Source organism: Chaetodon trifascialis, chromosome 20 (genome assembly GCF_039877785.1).
Source record: "Chaetodon trifascialis isolate fChaTrf1 chromosome 20, fChaTrf1.hap1, whole genome shotgun sequence".
NCBI lineage: Eukaryota > Metazoa > Chordata > Actinopteri > Chaetodontiformes > Chaetodontidae > Chaetodon > Chaetodon trifascialis.
Genome location: NC_092075.1, coordinates 19,202,039 through 19,224,041, shown reverse-complemented (window position 1 = coordinate 19,224,041; position 22,003 = coordinate 19,202,039). Strand labels below are relative to the sequence as shown.

At 40.0% G+C, this 22,003-nt stretch overlaps 1 protein-coding gene across 19 annotated transcripts in view; it reads left to right on the top strand.

Annotated features, from left to right (window-relative positions):
- Window positions 1-22,003, top strand: part of tcf4 (transcription factor 4) — a 248,766-nt gene that overhangs the window by 218,519 nt on the left and 8,244 nt on the right. For 8 of the 19 annotated variants that reach the window (XM_070988571.1, XM_070988560.1, XM_070988565.1 and 5 more), the window contains 4 exons: window positions 12,179-12,317; window positions 15,071-15,236; window positions 17,286-17,515; window positions 19,774-19,921. In XM_070988571.1, coding sequence (XP_070844672.1) covers window positions 12,179-12,317; window positions 15,071-15,236; window positions 17,286-17,515; window positions 19,774-19,921 — 683 coding nt within the window. Of the gene's footprint in view, window positions 1-12,178; window positions 12,318-15,070; window positions 15,237-17,285; window positions 17,516-19,773; window positions 19,957-22,003 lie in introns of all 19 variants that reach the window. The other 11 variants (XM_070988567.1, XM_070988570.1, XM_070988574.1 and 8 more) reach the window with 3 other exon arrangements.

Sequence of the window (22,003 nt, the reverse complement as noted above, 5' to 3'; positions counted from 1 at the left end):
GTGTGTGTGTGTGTGTGTGTGTGTGTGTGTGTGTGTGTGTGTGTGTGCTGGCCCGTGTGTGAGCTGGCCAGCTCCCACAGAGATTATCTTCTTCTCACGCATATCTGTCCAGCTGTCTCTGTGTCTGTCTCACTCCCTCTCCTGGAGGTTGTTCTACACATGTCCCTCTAGCTTTGTCTGTGTCCCCTCTTGTTGTATTTTTGTTGCATTTCCTGCATCTTCATTCTTGAACAGTGAATGAAATGTAACGTGAATGGTGTCACTCATAATTCTGGACCCACTGATCCTCAACTGTACGCTCACTGTAAGCTTTTAGCTCATAGTTTTAGTGTCATGTTATATTCACTGTATGGTAATATATAATATATAGTGCTGTCAATCGATTAAAAATTTGAATCACGATTAATCGCATAAATGTCGTAGTTAACTCGCGATTAATCGCAAATTAATCGCACATTTTTATCTATTCTAAATGTCCCATTAATTATCATTTTAATACTGTTATCAACATTGAAAAGTGGATAGGCTTGCTTTGTGCAAATGTGTTTTTATTGAAAACAACAACGTGTAGTGTTATATTTCACACTAACATTCTCACTTTGAGCAGTCATTCACATTTGAATGAATCGAATCTCACACATTTTAACAATAAACAGATGACAAAAAATAAATAAATAAATAAATGCTTGGTTACAAAAAAGCCCCTTCAACAACCCTTTCTAAGGGATCAAAAGATACAAGATAAAGTTACAAAGTGCACATAATTGTAAACTAGGACTCGGGCTATAGTGCAGTTAAACCATGGCTTAAACTTTCCTTTCTTAAGTTTCCTCTGAACATACAAGCAGTCAGACTATGATGCTCTTCTATTTATTCACCAGAGGCTTTTCAACGCAGCCTCTTATTTCTCTCCAGAAAGAATGAACATTACTTGGCTATGGCTGCAGTAAGCTTGTTTTTAGTTGCGGTATCCATATGCCTCTGTCCAAACTTTGGTCTTGTCAGTCGACCCATCTGGCAACTTTTTGAAACACATCCATTTCAGCGTTTCGCGCTCGACATCCGCATACAAGACCAAAACATGCGTGGGGCGTGCCTATTGTTTTGTTTCCGGTTTACAATCAGATGTGTATTTTTTGTAACGTTACTAGCAGTGGCCACAGCTTATAAAAAAACTACAAGTTCACTAGGTCACAAAGAACGTTAATCGGGCGATAAAAAAAATGACGCCGTTAAAATTGATTTGCGTTAACGCATTAATAACGTGATATTTTTGACAGCACTAATAATATATAATCATAAACTTAAACACATCAGATTTTTTGGAGGAAGGAGACAACATACAAATGTGTAGCTTCACAAAGCTATTTAAGTCAAAGTCTGGAGAAATATGTTTCATTTCACTTTTTACAGTTTGGTTACGTTTCAGTAGACTGACAAGCCATATCTACTTTTTAAGTATTCAAAGGCAGGAAAGAGAAGACATGATTAATATGGAGGGATTTGAATGCCACACTAAAGTAAACAGGTCCTAAATTACTTCACTTTTAACCTTAAGAAAACTTTTTGCTGTAAATTTGATGTAAGTTTGAAATTCCTGTTTGTTTTTTTCAGTAAATAATAAAGTGAAATCTTAAAGTTACTTGTTAAGATGAATCATCGTGGGATTTTGTGGTGAAGAAAATGCTTAAAATTCAAGGAAAATACTTGCAAACTAGTTCTATTTAAACACTTTTCTACTCTTTGGACAACCCCAGAGACAAATTTTGGCTCTCAGTTTTATGAAGCAACGTGCGGTCTAGCCCAAGAAAACATTAAAAGTTTAACACACTACTTTTCAGTTTAATCTTGAAGTTATTCCAGATACATTTCTGAGTTGGTTTTATATGTTTGCGACCAGTGGAAAAAGAGAATAAAGTGACGGATATGTGCTGAGGAACACTGTTTACTTAAGGAGTCTGTAAAATCACACACTCAGAAGCTCATTAATTGCTTCTTGTGTTGTCATTAGGATCTGTGTGTGTGTGTGTGTTTATTCAGGGTCTGGATGATTGGCTGATGGGGTGCTCCAGTAGCTCACCTGGTCGAGCACACGCAGAATGCACAAAGGCTGAGTCCTTACAGCCACGGCCCTTAGCAAAAATGTTGTTAAAAAAACAGGCTAATTAAGATTGAAAACATAGCTGCTCTATAATAGGATTTTTCCAGGGGCCCGGGTGGGTCCGCTTGAGCCATGCCATGCCGAGCCAAACCCTGGTGACATGCGTTTCCACTGCAGCCTCACAGCAGGGGATAGTTACGCTGCTGTGGTCCTGCCTGGTATCAGAGCCGACCACAGCCAGCTGTGACAGACTTCTCCTTCATAATAATGTAAGTTATAGCTTTTATATTCAATAAAAACAGGTCTGATCAGCCAGATATGGACATATTCTGCACTGTTTGGTCAGCAGTTCAGGTTTAGATACTGAAAGAGCCTCGGGGAGCTGAAAAGGGCGACAGGCTCTTCCTGTGATCTGTGACCAGCACACCTCTAACACATAAGTAAACATCAAGGTAAACAACTTTACCTATCTGTGCTGTGCAGTGAAGAAACACTCACACTGTTTATGGCATGGCTCAGCACACTTACCTCCCCTACTATGGAAAAACCCTACAACTACACACACACACACACACACACACACCACACACACACACACACACACACACACACACACACACACACACACACACACACACACACATTGCCTTAAGAATATGACAAGTGCATTTGCTGGTTAACATCACATTGGGGGGACCCAAACCTAACAGTCCACCCAGGGTCAGGGTTGGTCCTCTCCTCTCACTACTTCTCTTGCCCTCCTCTAAATTCCCATTTCAAAGTTTACTTCTCATGGTTTCTTTAAAAATGTTTCTCTCTCTCTCTCTCTCTTTCTCTCGAACACCCTTGAGAGCCATCAGTTTTTCAGTACCACACACAGTAATGCACGCATTATGTGTGTGTGTGTGTGTGTGTGTGTGTGTGTGTGTGTGTGTGTGTGTGTGTGTGTGTGTGTGTGTGAGTTTGTTCAGTATAAACAGGAAGCTTGAACCAAAAAAGGAAGAGACTCAATAGAAATACTGAAAAAAATAAATAAGTGGAAAATAGAAATAATAAAGTGAGAGGAAGGAGTGATGTCATCGCCAGAATTAAGCCATTGTGTTTGCACTGAGACGTTTTTTCTGTTTCTCTCAAACATACGTTCATTCTCTTTCTAGTTTTAGGTCTCCCAGTCTCTCTTTTCATCTTTTTCTTTCTTTCTTTCTTTCTTTCTTTCTTTCTTTCTTTCTTTCTTTCTTTCTTTCTTTCTTTGTCACTTTCTCATCATGGTCATGTCCCATTAACTCCCTCCTCCCTTTCACAACTCTGTCCTTCTGCTTCCTCTCTTTTCTGTCATTTTTCTCTTTTTTATTTTCCTGTCTTCTCTTTCCAGTCCCTCTCTGCTTCTTTGTCTTTTCTTTCTTTTGTCAGTTTCTCTTTCTCTATCATGTGCCTTCCTGTACCTTCCTCACTGTTTTTTCTTTCTTTGTATTTTCACCTCTTGTTTTTCTATATTTTTTTCCATTTACTCCCTTGCAGATGTAACTTTTTCTCTCTCTTTTGCTGCATTTGTATGCTCTCTCTCTCTCTCTCTCTCTCTCTCACACTCACACACACACACACATACACACACACATACACACACACATTTCTCTCATATTGACACATTTTACTTCATATTGACTTTATTATATGCTTTCTGTCACTCTTGTTTTCATCTTCCTTTCTTTATCCTGTCTCTATGTCTGTGTGTGTGTGTGTGTGTGTGTGTGTGTGTGTGTGTGTGTGTGAGTCCCTGTGTCTCTCTCTTTTACACACACACACACACACACACACACACACACACACACACACACACACACACACACACACACAGCTGTATGTAGTTTGGCAGTGTTAGGCAGAGACGCCTGCAGGCTGAGGTCATAACTCTGGGAAAACAGGTGGTAGACTGATGCAGGAGAGAGAGAGAGAGAGAGAGAAAGAGAGGGTGGGAGGCATATACTGTATACTCTATAAAGACATGAATGCAAAATACATCAAATATACTAATGCATAAACAAATTAATGCAGAATTTATAGAATTTGAACCATTTCACCATAGAAATGCACAAAGTATCCCTCCAAACAAAGAAGAAAAAAAAAGGACAATTGTTGTCAGTGTGTGCTGCTGTCTGCCTCTGATGATGTGTTTAAGTCACGCTAGTTATTTTACCGTGTCTCAACTTAGCTTGCAGGGCGGCTCTAAAACGAGGGGAAGGGTTAAGGGAGAGGAGAGTCTCCATTAAGCAGTGTTGCAGTAAGTGAAATGGATCATAATCTCCATCCCTTTACTGACAACACACTAATGCCTTTTAATGCTCTGCATCTCCTTTCTATTCTCAGACACTGAATTTACTCCTATAAGCTGATGGAAATCTACCTTTGCCCATTTACCTTCATAAGAACAACAACCATTATTAATATCATTACTGTTAAAAAATGCCTCCTGCCAGGTTATAACATATTGTGGAAAACCCTTCCAAAAGATTGAAAACTGCTATAGCAGCATATTAATACATGGATTTGTGATCACATGTTCAGTTTTCACATATGGCTGTAATAAATTTATAAATTTATTGTAAAATTATGAATAAATTGCAGTACTCCGAGTTAAAAGTGGAAACAGAACTCTCCAACACCCCCTAGCGTTTCAGAGTGGTATTGCTGTTGGTGCTGCTCTCGCAAACACAAGCAGAACTCTTTCAGCTTTGCTCTGAACCCAGCGACTATCAAAAAATCACAATGCATTTGTTTCCAAATTTCCATGAAGAAGTGATTGACACTACTATGGAAATGGGAGAGAAGAAAGAAGCATGTTCACTGAAGAGGTGAAGTGAAACTGTCATAATTCGTAGTTTGAGTGTTATACAGACAACTTCAAACTGTGCAAACCTGACTGGATCAGTCAGCCTTCATTTTCCCAGGAGATCCAACCTGGTGGCAGGTAAGATTGCATAGAGAAAGTGAGACTTAAAGGGAGCCAGTTAAACATTGATGGCGTCATCATTCTGTATCCTTTACATTATGTAATCAACATTTACTTCATGATAATGTCTATTGCCAGTTTGATGTACGGGGCTATAGTGTGGCGATGTTTCAGTGCTGTCCACCTTCACTGTTTGTGTTCAAAAGCTGTGTAATATGGATATTTATGAGGAAAAGAGGCTGTGATCATTGGACATGTGTGTGCAGCCTCGCATTCATGAAGATAATTAGATAAATAAACTTTAATGACCTTGATAATTGGTTAATTTGCATGCTTTTGAGTCTCGCCTTGAATGACAAAGAGGATTATGGAGGACCAAGTGTAAGAAAAAATAGCTCATACTATGAATTAATATACATGTATGAAATAAAAAGTCAGTGTTATCAAAAAAATAGTCAAACATCCTGAATGTCCACTTGACTGGCTGCAGTGGAGTCTCACAGTCTTCATAAGCAGGTGTAGTTTGGCCTTGGAGGTCAGGTGAAAGCTCAGGAAGAGATGAGTAATTGGACTTTGACTTTTGATTTTCTTCTCTTAAACTGCTGTCTTCAATGAATGAAGCCTCAAAATGACCTAGTAGAGAAAATGAAAGTTCTTCTTTATAAAAAGATAAATATAACAAAGTACTGTAACCATGACCTTAGAGAATTAATTTCAGTCAATTTCATTTTAATTTCAGTAATTAAGTTTGAAAAACTGAACCAAACAGTAATCAGAATTTAGAAATAAAAATGTAAATACAGTGTACATCGTTATTATTGTTTTATGTTGGGTCAGCCCAATAGCAAGTAAGTGTAAATGCCATATTTGTCTGCCTATAGGCCGATATGGTTTAAAACTAATTTATTTAATGTATCAAAGCATGAAGGTCATGGGAGAAAAGATTAAATAAATTCTTGTTTCGTTTTCATTTTGGCATTAGCAGATCAACCAGTGGCTCAGAAATGTTTAACTCACACTGACATTTTTCCATATTTCACATTCCCCGATGCCTCCTTCTCTCTCTTCCCTTCACTTCACTCTGTTTCATTTTCAGTGACGTTTTACTCGACAGGAGAGCCCGTCGTCTTTTACTCTGTACAGTTCACGGGGAAAAAATACATACATATCACGCCACTGGAAAATGTTGCTGTACTTTTCCTCCCATGGAAGTCCAACCTCAACACTGGGGTCCGTGTGTGTGTGTGCGTGTGTGTGTGTGTGTGTGTGTGTGTGTGTGTGTGTGTGTGTGTGTGTGTGTGTGTGTGTTGACGTTGCTACAGCAGGTGCTTTCTGTCAAGTGTTCAGTTTGCACAGAGGAGAGACTGTACAGTTTGAAGAATGTTCCACTGTGTGTGTGTGTGTGTGTGTGTGTGTGTGTGTGTGTGTGTGTGTGTGTGTGTGTGTGTGTGTGTGTTGAGGGTAGACCAGTGCAGACCCCCTCATTTGCTTACAGTATCCAGTGTATGTATATTACACATGCAGAAATGCACTGTACAAAATGAAGCTGAGGTGGTCTCGTATTTCTAACTTTTTCATTTCCCAATGAGTCATTTAGAGTCTCCTAATAAAGGCCTCACACTTACAAGACCTGTGTAATGTCTTATGAAACACAGTTGATGGTAGTTATGAGCTATTTTGCGAAAACATTCTCAGTTTTTCTTTAGTACTACATTTTTTTGTGTTTGCTTCAGTTTTCATTGTGCATTTTGAAGGAACGCTGAACCTTTTAGTCTGTCAGCTCTTCCACTGTCAGGGACCAGAAAGTCTTAAGATGAATAAAAATCAGTGACAAACACTGCAAGAAAATCAAAAATGGCGTGATTATCAACAAGAAAATGACTGATTTCCACTGGGAGGAAATCTCTGACCTTCCCTCTAGCAACAACAACTGGACAACATTTCCCATGAATGCACAGAAACTATCAAGATGTAAAGGTCACATTTACATCAGGATGTTTTCTGATCACATTCCTGCTCCTCTGAGAACGAACCATGTACATTTTAGCTACGTTTCTTGTCGTGTCACCACCAGGACCAACTTTATGTAGGCTTATTCTTCATGTAGCACGTAGCATTCTGCTAAATCTGCTCTCGAGAGATCTAAAATAACGCCATGTGTGTCTGTGTGTCTGGTAAAATTTCACACTGGACTTCCTGTTTCACATTGCATCTCCTCCCTTCGTCTCCCGCTCCTCTTCGGAGGTGTTTTTTCGGACTGCGACTATAATTGAAAACGACAAACTGAAATTGCAGAAATGCATCTAATACGGGCTGAAATATTACAATTTACAGAGTTAGTCAATTGACAGAGTTTATTCTTCTCTCAGACAGACTTGTCCTTACTGTTTATAACTGCATGACAAATCTGTGTGTGAGTGTGTGTGCTTGTGTGTGTGTGTTAGAGAGAGTGAAAGAAAGTGTGTGTCACCTCTTGACCCAGAAATTCCCTTTTTCTCTTCTTCCTGTGCAATCAACACACACAGTCTCTCTCTCTCTCTCTCTCTCTCTCTCTCTCTCTCTCTCTCTCTCTCTCTCTCACACACACACACACACACACACACACACACACACACACACACACACACACACATAGACACACACACTTTAAGTGAACACACTTCCCACTGATCAACAGCATTGTGGACGACAGCTACTCAGCACCTGCTCCTCTATCTCTTTCTCTGGCTCTTCATTTATTTTGGATTTTTTTTCTTTCAATCTGCTTTATTTAAATGACATTTAGATAGAATCTGCAAATAAAAGCTTTAAGTGGCTATTAACTAAATTAACTGAATATATGAATAACCAGTATACCCAGGCATCATACCTCAATAACTTTTGGTACCAACAGAAGTGTGTCTATAGAACCCAGTATCTGATTCTTCCTCTCGTTATTTATTGTTGGAAAAGACATTTTCTGATTTAAATCAGGAAACTTTTCAAACCGTAAACTAGATTTTATTTAGGCAGACTTCTTCATTTCTCACTGATACACTGAGCCTGGCATGAAATGTGTTTCTTTTCCCCAAACTGGTGTATTGAAAAACATTCAAAAAGTGAACAAAGGCCTTGCTGATTGTGCCTTTCGAGGGTTGTTTTTTTTTCTTTTAACTTTACTACTATACATCACTTCCTTTTTCAAATAATCCATCACTGTTTGCCTTAAAGGCCCGTGATACCCTTCACAGTCAATATGGGCTATACTCATGTTTTGTCAGAGTTACAGCACAGTCACACCATGACACCAGAACCTAGAACAATCCTTTGTCATGCATTCATAAAACTAAGACATATAAATTTTAAATATTGGTTGCTAAAAATATCTTGAGTTACTGCGTGTCAGACAGGGTGCTGTGTTCTGGCAGCAATGATCTGATTTTTTAGGGTCACTGAATGCACCAACAGTGTTTTCAACACCCTTTTCGTGTCGTTATCGTGTTGTGAAGTGCAATAGAGTGAAGAGTACTGACCGTTTTGAAAACTCTTCCCGTTGGTGCATTCAAGGACACTCCGACATCTGGTTTTTTAAATGGTTGTTGAACAGCTGCTTTTTAAAAATCATGAAAACAATATTCACTTCATGCTTTTTACAGCAACCATGTGTGCGTCTTATTTGTTGTCTTGGTTTGATTTTTAGACAGCGTCTCATGAATGTTTTCCATCTGGTGAAAAATCACAGATGTCCAAGAGTCCTTGAATGCAACTTTGACAAAAATCAGAACAATGGTAAATGGACTGCTTTATATAGCGCTTTTCTCGTCTATTGACCACTCACAGCGCTTTACAACACATGCCGCATTCAAACATTCACACACCGATGGGACAGCCATCGGGAGCAATTTGGGGTTCAACATCTTGCCCAAGGGCACTTCGACAGGCAGACATGCAGGCTGGAGGAGCCAGGGATCTAACCACCAACCTCCTGATTAGTGGACAAGCAGTTCTACCTCCTGAGCCACAGCTGCCCCAGTGTCCAACTCCACAATCCCAAAATAAATGTGAACACTTAGCCAAAATAATCTGAACTCAAGAGCTTACTAGCTTTTTCTGCATGTTTATCTGTCATCCAATCATATGCATTCAACCCGAGGGATGGTGGGTAAGTGGGTGTGGCTGTGGCTGTGGTTATTGTTGACTATCTGAGCTAAACCAGCAGCAGATCAGTTTATGTGTAATTTATATTTTTCTCCTCCGTCTGCCTCCTTGCCTTCCCTCCTCATTGAACTAGACTAAGCGAGAGAGAAGGAAGGCTCGTTAAAATATAAAAGCCCTCCATTAAAAATGTACGCCACGCTCTCTGTCTCCCTCTCTGCTGCCATTTTACATTTGGGAATCCAGGCGGTGATGAAAGGCAGAGAACGGAAAGAAAAGACAGAAAGAAAGACGAGAGGCAAATAATAAATAAGGGAGCAAACAGACGTATGGACGGATAGACGAGGACGCTCAGTTTGAAACACACACACGCAGAGAAAGAGAGGGAAACACACATGCATGCAGACAAGCCGGTCGACATTTTGTGATATTTGCACGGAGCGAGAGGGGAGTTTGGCATGTGGTGGGCAAGACCTCGCTGTCAGCCAGCTGGATTAACAGACAGACAGAGGGATTTGATTTTCAAAACAACTTTATTTACACCATGGTTATAACGCAATACATCAGAAAAGTCAAAGCAAACAACAGTGAGCATGTATTTCAAGGACATTTAAAAAATAATTACACATCACACATCACGACATGTAGAGCTAACAGTGAGCGTTAACTTTTTATCCAGATTAGAGGAGATAATATCAGAACTGAGCCGCTGTTGAATAATAAAAACATTAGAAGTTTTCATAGATTAATAGATTTAAAGTCCATGCTGACACCATTGAACAGAACAGAGTGATGACATTCTTCATCTCATTTGCCATCTTTTTACAAACCATCAGTTTTGCCTGTCCAGTAATTTCATCTGTTATGATCAGCAACTGTCCCCGGGCCCCAGGCCACGAGGGGTCCTAAACAGTCCCATAGACCCTGTCAATTGTTTTTAGGAATCTGATTAATTGAACATTTGTTTTGGAATTTGTACCATCATCAACTTAGTCAAGTTCTATCCCAGCTTGTCTTTTTTCCTTGTCTTGTTAAAGGACTATTACTATTTTACATTCTAGATGTATTTATTTATATATAGTTTATACTGTGCTCACAGTTTACAGGTGTAGAATTGCACTTCATATGTGAAGAACTCTGTAGCTCACTCTTCATCTCTGCTTGGAGTTAGTGGCTCCAGGCTACATTAGCTGCTACCAGTATAACACCTGAACAATTGTTGGCTCTTGAGGTGCATTATGGGGAATGTAGGCACCAGGTTTGGATAAGGAAGAAGAAGAATGCCTGGAATAAGACAGATGATTTCTCTGGTTCTGCTTCATCAATTTTAATCCTTTTCAAAAAGAAAAAAACTGTCCAGTGTGAGAGAAATAATGATAATATTAATAATATATAGATACATATGTATTTTCTATGTGATAAACATTAAGTTAAATGCATCTTTATGCAACCGCCACCACTGTTTCAACTGAAAATTAGATGACAGTGATTGAATAGAGCATGTTGTCAGGCTGAATGATGAATGGAGATGAATAGCAAATCAGTCTTATTATCACACTGCTAAAGAGAGTCCACACTATGTCCATGCTGCCATTCAGTGGACATTCAATTTAGCCTGACAGTTTACAGCACACACATCTGAATGTCTATCATGAGTCATATCGAGCCGCTGTCCTGATGATATGTTCAAAGTAAGCTGCTCAGGAAAAGGAGGGTGACAGAGAGACTATTCAGAACCACAGGATGCCACGAGAAAGTTGGAATCTCACACACGCACACGCACACACACACACACACACACACACACACACACACACACACACATACACACACACACACACACACACACACACACACACACAAAGAGAGCCCATCTCGTGCCAAAACAGTGAGTCCCTGCTGGAAGCTGCTGGGTGCTCTGGGAATTAGAAATCCCACAATTAAACATATGGGCATTAAGATAATTGTCAGTTGTTGTGCTGTCGTGTGCACGTGTGTGTGTGTGTGGTAGACAGATGGATAGGATTCAGCCAAGCACACACACAAGCACGCACGCACACGCACACGCACACGCACACACACACACACACACACACACATACTCTTACAGTATTTCACTGAATAAACACACAAAAAATAGGAACAACTCAAGTTAAAAAAAAAGAAGTAAATATACATATCAGACATGCAGATATGAACCTGGACTGAGCGACACGTATACTTACACACACGCACACGCACACACACACACACACACACACACAAAAGCACAGGCAGTTTGGAGGAGCAGAGCACAATTTGCACCAGAGTTGTACTGTACTGGAAAAATGGGGGGAAAAAAACGTTGGGCGGGATGGGGTGTGTGTGTGTGTGTGTGTGTGTGTGTGTGTGTGTGTGTGTGTGTGTGTGTGTGTGTTTGTTTGTTTGTGTGTCAGAGAGAGACAGATGGAGATCTTCAATGTCTTAGAAAAGCAGAGGATGCCCTCAACAGGCCAACTGTAGAACTGCAACATCTGTAGCAGAAAGACGGAATAAAGAAAGAGAAAGAATCACAGTCAAATTTATCTTGACTTTAATTACCATCTCATGTGTTTGAAAAGTGACACTTTTCTTCCTCTCTTGCAGTATTCTCATATTCAAATACATAAATGTAATTAGTTATCCTTGCTTGTAGTCATGTAAAACTCTCTGAATAACTCTCTCGTCTGAAAAGTGCAATAAGCTACAATAAGAGAGAGGAAGAGGATAAAATGATACAATCAAATCTTAGCAGTTAGTTTATTTCAGTAATTAACAAATTATCATTGAAATAATGTAAGTTATTATGGGACACAAAATCAAGCACAAAATATAGTAATAATATGACATAATTAATAATAACAATGTAATTAATACGACCCCGTGAGCCTGAAACCACAGAACCAGGTTCAGACTTCATGTGGCCTTTAGAAGTAAAAATCTCTCTGAGAAGTCTCTCTCCTCTCTCCATTTTCCAGGTGGGCTCTCACAGAGAAGACAGCAGCAGCGTGGGCGCTTTGCGTGCGGGACACTCGATGGCGGGTCAGGTGCCGGTGCCTCACCTGCCTGTTCAGTCGGCCACCTCGCCGGACCTCAGCCAGCCCGACCCTTACCGCGGTAAGACCCGCCACGCTCTCATAGATACCCTGTGTCCAACAGTGTCCCCAAATCCCAACACTTGCTGGACAAAATCAGGATTGGTATTCTTCCAGGAATATTCTCACTTATTATCACTTCGTTTTCTCCGTCATGGTTAACATTACTCTTTTGTGTGTCAGTCACTTCAATTCAAATGGATACAAATGAACAAAAAAGTATCTGCATTCATGTGTCCATCTCTTCTTTGGACCAGATTTTAGATTTAGTGAGCGATGGCCAAACACACAGATGCAGTGATGGACAGCGTCATGCTTGTGTGTGTTTCCATATAGACACAGGCATCCTACTGGTATCCCATCATACACTTGTGCCCACATAGAAACACAAGAAATGAACGTTTCCAATACAACCTAAAAATAGAAAAACTGTTACTACCACTAATAATAATTACAATCACAATGATAAAGAAAGAATAATGAAGAGAAAGCACAAGATGAGATGAAGAGGAAGATGAAAGGGGGAGAAAAGTAAAAGTGAAATTTACAGAAGTCGATGAAGATTAAATGGAACAAGTCTCAAAACAAAAACATGAAAGACAGCGAAGAACAAGAAAACTGAGGAAAAGGAAAAAGTTCAAAGCAAGGAAAAGGAGGAAAATATCAAAACAGAAAGAAGATGAATAGGAAAGGCAACATCGAAGGTAATGAGAGAGAAAGAAAGGGATGAAGATAAGGAAGAGAGTTGCACATGAAAAACTAGATGCAGAAGAGGAAAAAATGGAGAAGATATGACAAAGAAGATGAAACAGAGTAGATGGGAAAAAAGAAGAGAAGAAAAATGGTAAGAAGGAAAACTAAAATATTAAAAAAGGATGTGAAAATGAGGAAAATGGCCCTGAACGGGAATCAGAAAGTTGAGAAAGAGTTCAGTGGAATCTGGGCTTTTCAGACAAACGCAGGCGCACATGTGGATCTCAGCTGGCAAGCCTCGACTTCACCGCCCGAGCGGTAAGAAGCCTAACGAGGAGGGTAAATAAATACAGTATGTGTGATATGAATATGGAGGAGGAAAAGTGTATATGAGCGCTGTGGAGCAAATTAGCCCTGAGCTCGTTTTTAAAGGCTGAAAATGAGTCTGCTGGCAGCAGAGTTCAGCCAGCGGCAGCCACAGCCAAGTGTGTAATGAGGTGAGAGAGGGAGAAACACACACACTCAGGCAGAAGAACTTGTTCCTTACTCACACACACACGCACGCACGCACACACGCACACACACAGAGTTGAGGGTGTGTAGAGGCTGTAAATAAAGGGTATTAAAATGTTTTTGGCAGCAAACACTTCAAATTCAGTAGCAGAGCTGTGGTTTCCTCCTCTCTCTCTCTCAATTTCAAAATAATCATAAACAGGGAAGATTTATATTATTGATAATTTCTGTATAGCATGATTAGATTTATTTAATATTACATGTATATACTTATACTCTCCTCCTTCCTCTTTCGTACGAGTTAAGTTTATTTTATTGCAAGCACTGATTAGTAAATCTAAATAATATATTGCAAAAGGTGGTTCATGCACACTGTACAAAGCACTAAAACATAGAGGAAAGAGTATAAATCACTCACCCAATACGAATGTAATTCCTTGCACACTTGTATGCTGTTCTCTTTAGTTAGTGAACTAGTATTTAAAGATTTGCTACAAACAGGAAATGATATGATATGTGTGTCAACACATGTCAAGGGCTTTGGAAAGCAAAATTAAACCTAACAAAGAGGAAGAAAAATGCCAACAGGGTCTAAAACTTCAGTCAGAAAACATTAGATCAGAGAAATTAGGACTCAGACTAGGGATCGGACTTTCTTTTCCCCAAAAATGTTGCGTTCAGCCTCCTCCAGTATCATTTTGTGACTGTCAGGGTCCAGTCAGACACTCAGAGGCACAAAGTCACTTTTCAGTTTTAAACCTTTTAAAAGCGGCTATTTATGCACAAACACACAGCGGTTGTATGGAAAGAGGCGCATGCACACACAAACCAAACACAGACCGTCACTCAAAGCTGCACACAAAATGCCTCCAGTCAGGCAGACAGAGATTCAAAATGGCCGACAGTTGGTCGCACATGTGTGTGTGCGTGTGTGTGTGTGGGAACAGAGCGGAGTGTTTTGTGTTGACTGAGAAGTTGGCAGTGTCCCAGTGACGGATCCATACAGACGTCAAATAAAGGCCTCACTGTTCAGCTGAGGAGGGAGGCAGATAGAGGGTACAGACGCTTTACATCTGCATCACAACTCTCCCCTGCCGCCATCTTGGAGGTCAGCTGGAGAATTAGCTGTGATCAGACACGCCTAATGCTGCATTTACACTACGTTGGCAGAGTGGGAAGAACAGGAAACATATTCTGACTTAGGATTGCTCGCTCATTGTTCCAGGATGCTGATTGTTAGCCTGCATGAGCTGTTTTTATCATATTTGGAGAGGTTGACTAACAAGTGACACATATATCAAAAGTGTTAATTAACTAAATTAATTGTATTTGTGTCGACCTCAGATTTTATTTAGATGTTTATTTAGGTTATTTAGATGGGCTCAGATGAAGCTTTGCTGCTATTATACCACTGTTTTGTTACCAGTTAAGTAGTTCTTGGACTGAGAAATGACTGATATATCTGACTTGACGTTACAACTAAGCTGGCTTCCTTTTTCTTTTTCTTGTGGTCATATATTGTATTTATCTATATGCGTCTTCTAACCGTTCTCCTCCATCCTCCTGCAGCCCTGTCTGGAGGTCTTCAGGGCCAGAGCACCTCCTCCGTCAGCTCGGAGATCAAGTCTGAGGACGAGGGGGACGAGAACCTCCTGCAGGACACGAAGTCCCTGGACACCAAGAAGGAGGACACTGACAGCAAGGAGCTCAAAGCTATTGATAGGTCAAGATCTAGGTAACCCCGCCCACCTCTCAGACGTTCGCTTCCATCAAAAATCTAAGCTGGGCTGGGACATGCGTTTTCACAAAACATCCACATGCTCAGAGACCTTCCTTGTGTCAAAGTGTCACTGATAAACAAACTTCTTCAAGTAGCAGAAACTGTTCGAGATGTTACATTTGGATGGATTTGAATTCTGTACGAACTGAAGTGACAATCTGTGGCCTTTATTTTTTCAGTCACAAGGCTGGAATGAACACGTGATCATTTAGCAGTTTTTAGAGAAATCTAGAGAGATTCATAAGAATCTCTTTACTTATAAAAGAGTATTTTTACATCATTGTTCAGTTGAGATTGAGTTCTCTTATAAGACAAGATAAATGAGTTTTGTAGTTTTTGCAAAGAACAGACACAAGGAAGGAATTAAAGCTGTGTGTGTGTTGGGAACCAGCCTCTGGACTTTGATGAAGTGACCAAGTGTGATGAGAAGCAGCTAAATACATCAGTTAATACAGAGACATGAAATGCCCATATCCACCTGGCATCTCCCTTTTTTAACATGGCTGCTGTGGATCTTTGCAAGCCAAGAAAGAACTGCAAAGACAAAGAGATGTTCCCGGTGGGCATGCGGCTCCCAGTTGATCCTGTCAGTCTCTCCATGGTCTTGGGCCTGGTTTTAACTGTTTCTCACACAACAGAGTAGAGCCCACGGTCAATATTCTCAAAGAAGTGCCGACTCGCATTGAGGGCTGGGAAATCAACACCAACAGAAACACTGAAAATGAATATTCTTGCTGTTGGCGAGAAAGTAAAAGAGACCTTCAAGAGAGTTTTTTTCATACATTTCAAATGATCAAAATGTATGAAACCCACTCATTATATAAACTCTTAAGCCAGCCAAATTTGAATTCAAAGTTCACAGTGTTGATTTCACGCCCTGGTTGCAGCCGAGCAGCCTTCACCCCTCCAATGAGATTGTTTTCCAGGAGGACGACTAAAATCAGAAACATTTGGATCCCAAACCCAGAGATTTGTACATCATGGTGGCGGCCATGATGATGATGATGATGATGATGATGATGATGATGATGATGCAAATGGTTTTGATGATGAACATGAAAACAAAACTAATGAAAACTGTTGTCATGCTGTGTTGCCAGATTCGGGAACATATCATCATGTGATCCAGCAAAATTGTTGCTTGGTTTTCTGCACTTGACTGTCCTTTTGGTCACCTTTTTGACCTCATGTACTCCAGCCATTTTTGCACTCTTTTCAGGTTGCTGCTGTCAGTTAAAGGGGAACTCCATCAATTTTGCGTATCATAGTCTGTTTACAGGCCTTGACAAGTCCAAGGAAGAAGCGTACTTGGAATTAGGAAATAGGATAACTCTCTGCACTGGTTTTAATACTTTTTTAAAACTGTTCACTGTACTGTACAGTGTAATAGGAGTGCAATGTTAAAATGGTGGTATACTCTTTTAAACACAAGTCAAAGGTCTCAGTCCTGAGGTTGGAAACAGGTTATATGGCCTGACAACATCTAAACCACTGAAGATACTGAGTTAAAAAAGACAATCTTTGGTATGTTTGGTACATTACCCACACAATTACCTCAACTACTTTGCCTTTTGTAAATTCTGCACTAAAAGATATGCATAAAGTTTCAGTTATTTCAAGGAACATCCTTCTTCAAATAACTTTTTGTTATAATTCTACATCATATCTTCCATCCTGTACCAGCTTGTCCAACAGTGGATCCTTCTCTCTGCTTATTCATTGCATATCTTTAATTTGTAGTTAAGTGAACTCACCAATATTACAATGTCAGCAGTCACCGCTAACAACTGAGGCAGACTTGAAATACCCAGAATGCAGCACATCATGATCTGTTCCCGAGCCCTGTTCCTTGTTATTTTGTCACTTAAGGGATCATCTTGTAAAGGTCTACTGCAGGTTCTTACTAAAATGAGCCTCTCCACACAAATTATAAACTGAACTTTCATCCTCAAATCCTCCCCTTCCTCCTCCTCTCCTGCTCGTTCTCATCATTGGTCACTGTAGCAACAATGACGACGAGGACCTGTCTCCAGAGCAGAAGATGGAGAGGGAGAGGGAACGAAGGATGGCCAACAATGCGCGGGAGCGTCTGCGTGTCCGAGATATCAACGAGGCATTCAAGGAGCTGGGCAGGATGGTTCAGCTGCACCTGAAGAGTGACAAACCTCAGACCAAGTTACTGATCCTGCACCAGGCTGTGGCTGTCATCCTCAGTCTGGAACAACAAGTCCGAGGTCAGTTTCATACAAAAATCTGGACCTGGATACTATGGATACCTGGATACTGGACCATCAGCAACATGATACCAACTAGCTTGCCTTTTGCAAATCACTCCATCAGCCAAGGCCATGAAGCAAACAATGCCAGACCCACGGAGTGCAGTCAAGTCACAGCCAGCCAGCCAACACCAGCTTACTTTAGGATGCTGTTAGCATTCATTAGTCATGCATCTTTTCCTTGTATCATTACATCATGCATTGTTCGCTAAAATTAATAGTCTTTGTTCATACAGTAAGTTAGTGTCATGGATCACATTAGGTGGTGAAGTAATTTGAAAGCTAGCTAACTAGCTATACTCTGTATTTTGCTTGCGGTATTGTTGACAAGTCAGCAAGCTAAAGTCCGTCAGCTAGCTGTAACAGTTGCATGGATCTGGCATTGGTTAGCTGATAAAATAGTTTGCAAAAGGCAAGCCAACCAATTTACCAGCCAGATCAGCCCTGGGAGTCTGGATGAATAACTTGACATTATAAACTCAAGACAGTATTCAGCTACATTGGCTAGTTAGCAATTTGTACATGTTAGCAAGCAAGCTAACATCAGCTATCACTGGCCAGCTAAAACCACAATACATTTCATGTGCTTTTGCAGAGCTTTGACTTTTTTGTTGTGGTGGATGCCAGTAATTTGTTGATGTTAGCAGAATCCATTTCTAAACTAACATTAGCTACTGCTGCACAGTGTTGGCACTGTAGGGGAGCGGAATAGAGGCAAGCCAGGCACTCATAAACATTACATCTTTTGGATTTTCTGGAAAAAATATTGCAAGTCCTTTTCATAGAAATCAGAAACTAGAAACGGGAAGGGCCGAATTTTTTTTAAATTACAATTACAATTACAATTACACTACAGTCCATTTACACGGCAACACAAAGCATTAATACATGTAAATTGCTTCAAATTCTTACATATTGCTTGTTTAAGAAAGGGACCCTTTTTTGTATATAGTCTTGAAAATGAACAAAACAATAAGAATTGTCACTGGTCTTGGATCTTTTTGACTACAGTCGTTATCCTGTTTTGTTCTGACAGGAATCTCTTTGAAATTTACTCACAAAAAATCGCATTTGAGGCCCAGTCTCTTTTTCAAAGTGATTCAATGTGATCATTTACACAGGCAAAACAATGCTAAAAATTTAAGATTTCTGACATTGGGATCTGAAAGAATAAGACAATATTCAAAGAGTATAATATTTTCATTATCAACACATCCCATGAAAGGACCAAAACAAATAATGAATTGATTGTATCCAAAGCCTAAGATATCTTATGTTTTATTAAAGACACATCAATGAGCCACACTGCTGCACTGGGTGACATAGTCCATTATTACCATCAACATAGAAACTATAGTTTATTTTGATTCAGCCCCACATCTGCTGTCCTGCTGTGGTAAATAGGCATACTTGCTAGAGCACCTAATGTTTATTAATCCACCACTAATAATAGTTCCTGAAAATCCACTAAATTAACTCCTGTTTGTGTAATGTTTGCTAAAAACTACAGTGTCCAGCTGTTTTAGCAAATGACATGGTTTTGTTGTTTTTATGAGCTGTCTTGGCAAAGAGAAAAATATAGAATAATGGCAGCCTTGTCCTTTAAAATGGTTTACACAGGATGATGTAAAATACACTTGAGTGAGGATTCAACCAGGTGCCATCAACCAAGCTTTACTTTGTTTCAAATTCTAGTGGAGGTTTTGAAGTCACCAAAGATGCCAAAATATGTGAAACTAAGTTTAGGGGAACTGTGGAAAATGATGCAGAAGATTCCTTGAGTGCTTCCGTGTGGTTGAATGGTGATGCCATGTAAAACATGCAGTCTTCAGTTTGATTACTTTAATCATGGAAAACGGCAGCTTCAGTGAGGAGCTGGGTCAATATGGTATTAATGCATGAAAATTTTTTCCACATAAGGGGAAATTTAAGGTAGATATCAGGGTTCAATAGGTTACATTAGATTTCCAGATCATGTAGTGCTCCAGGAGCTCCAGGAGAGGGCAGAAGTGGCACCTGTTGATTGTATTCAACCAGGCAGAAGTTTTTGGCTCTTTGCTTCAGTCTCAAGTCATATTTAGTGACCCAGCACTAACAAATACCTCATTAAAAATACAAAAAGAGAAAGAGACACACAATACAGTCAGGACAGACTGTTTAGAGACAGAAAACACCAGATTTAATAACAATGTCTCCTGTCTTTCTCCCATGTCCAGAGCGAAACCTGAACCCCAAGGCAGCCTGTCTGAAGCGTCGCGAGGAGGAGAAGGTCACCGTCACATCAGATGGGGCTCCCCTCTCATTGGCTGCCGCGCACCATGCCGCCGCCGCCATGGGCGACGGGTCGAACCCCTTGGGACAAATGTAAAACGCAGAAACATCTCCTCCCCCCCTGAATGGTCAGATTTCACTTATAAACTAATCTGCTGTTGTACCTTTAATTAAAATCCAAAAGAGTCGGAATTCAGACACTAGTCCAGAAACTGCAAGCAGTCATTTTATAAAATCCCATCACTTTCCATTAAATTTGAACTCTATGGCAAAATAAACTGGCCTCCAGTAGAAGTAAGTTGAGGTTAACAGTTTAAGTTGTATTTCCACACTTTCAATTGGAAAAGGACATTCCTGTTTTCAGGTTCAAAAGATATCTCAAACATCATTTGTCCATCACTTGTCCATTAATGTACTGTCCGTGTACTTTTTAACTATTTGTTGTCAAACCTGTGTAAACAAGGGGTTGGACCCAAATGCAGAACCACAGGCAGGCGGGTTGAGGAACATAAGTGAGCCTTAATAAAAGTAAGCTGGTGCCTGACAATTAAACAGGCAGGCAACAAAACCCAGCAGTGATACAAAAACTGAACTAAGAGCAAACTGGGATGACACAAGGACCACAAGCAGAAATACTGATGAGGATATAAACAAACACAGACGACCTGACAACTGAAAGAGAGAAAACACATGAACTAAACACACAGGAGGCTAATTAACTGATGAAACTCGGGTGATGCAGAAAACAGGCGGGAAAACACAAAGACAGGAAGTAAAACAAAGCACAACACATGAGGAGCGTGCACTTTCCACATGAAACAGGAAATAACTCAACTAAACCCCGAACTATAAAATGTGCGTCCTGCAGAAGAGATTTGGAGTAACTGCAACAAAGATATGGCTTTAAAGACAACAATATGACACAATATTGATATCCCATTTATGAATAACATATGACTTCATCATTTGTATTGGGGATAGACGTATTAAGCTTGTCAGGAAGATATAGGTAAAGAGAACAAGATTTCCTGTTTGATGTCCAACATTCAAAATGAATTTATTTATCTTATAACTTTGCACCAAACAAGCAGAGAAAAGGTTAAAACCTACACAGACAACACATGGACACATGGACAATTTAGGTCAAATTCCTTCCATCAGCTGAATGAATTTGTAGAAGTGTGTCTTTCAGCTCCTGACAGTTAAAGTCTGGCAGAGCTGATGATATTTCAGCTGGCTCAAAACAGAGGCCAGAACTTGAGTTTCTGGTCTGGGTACATTTTAACAACAGATTGGCAGTAAGTGTGATTTTGGTGTGTGACTGTGTGTGTTTGTCACTGCTTTTTGCTGAATGTGCGTTGTTTCTGTTCTTTGCTCTACACCTTTGTTTTCTTTTAAAACATTCAATTATACCTTATATATTTTGTGTTTGCATGACTAACGGAGCAGATAAATGTGTAATTGGGCTGATTTTCTGATGTTCTGGAGTCTTGGAGTATAAAAGGCCCTTTACATGGAAAGAATGAAGTCATGCCTTTTATTCTGTATTTATACTCTGGGGGTCTGTGCAGGTTTCAGGTCATGACTGTTGTCCACCACATTAATAACCCTGTCAACTTTCAGTGCAGGGAAAAGGGACCAAAAACTCCATGATATTATGGGTTCACTACAGATCTCTGTGCCTCAAAGAAGTGCTCTAAATAAGAAGTGTTCTAAATAAAACAGTTGTACGACCCATTAATAAATATATATTAAGATTTTTCAGTGAATGAAGAAACACCACATGCATGGCAGTTGTATCTGGATCCAGAGTTTCCTAAAAATGTACATTCCTGTAAAAAGTAACTCAACCATCATCACAGCTTGTCTGTTTTACCTGTGACCACCCCCAGCTGTGATATAGCATTGTACCATAGTGCAATAGGGTGGCATCTGCATTTTATTATGTTAAGTACTACAGGCCAGAATGTCATGACATTAGCTGTGGATATTCCTGGTCGTCAGAGGATGAATGCTAATGGTTTGGAGAGCCTGGACCTTTCCTTTGGCATCAGCATGAGGCCAAAATGTCCACTTGCTCAAAAGAAATACAGAATGATGAGATTTAGCCTTGATTGCTGTGGATTTTATTGAGTACATTCATGCTCGTCACAACATGAACTTTTTCTGTTTTCG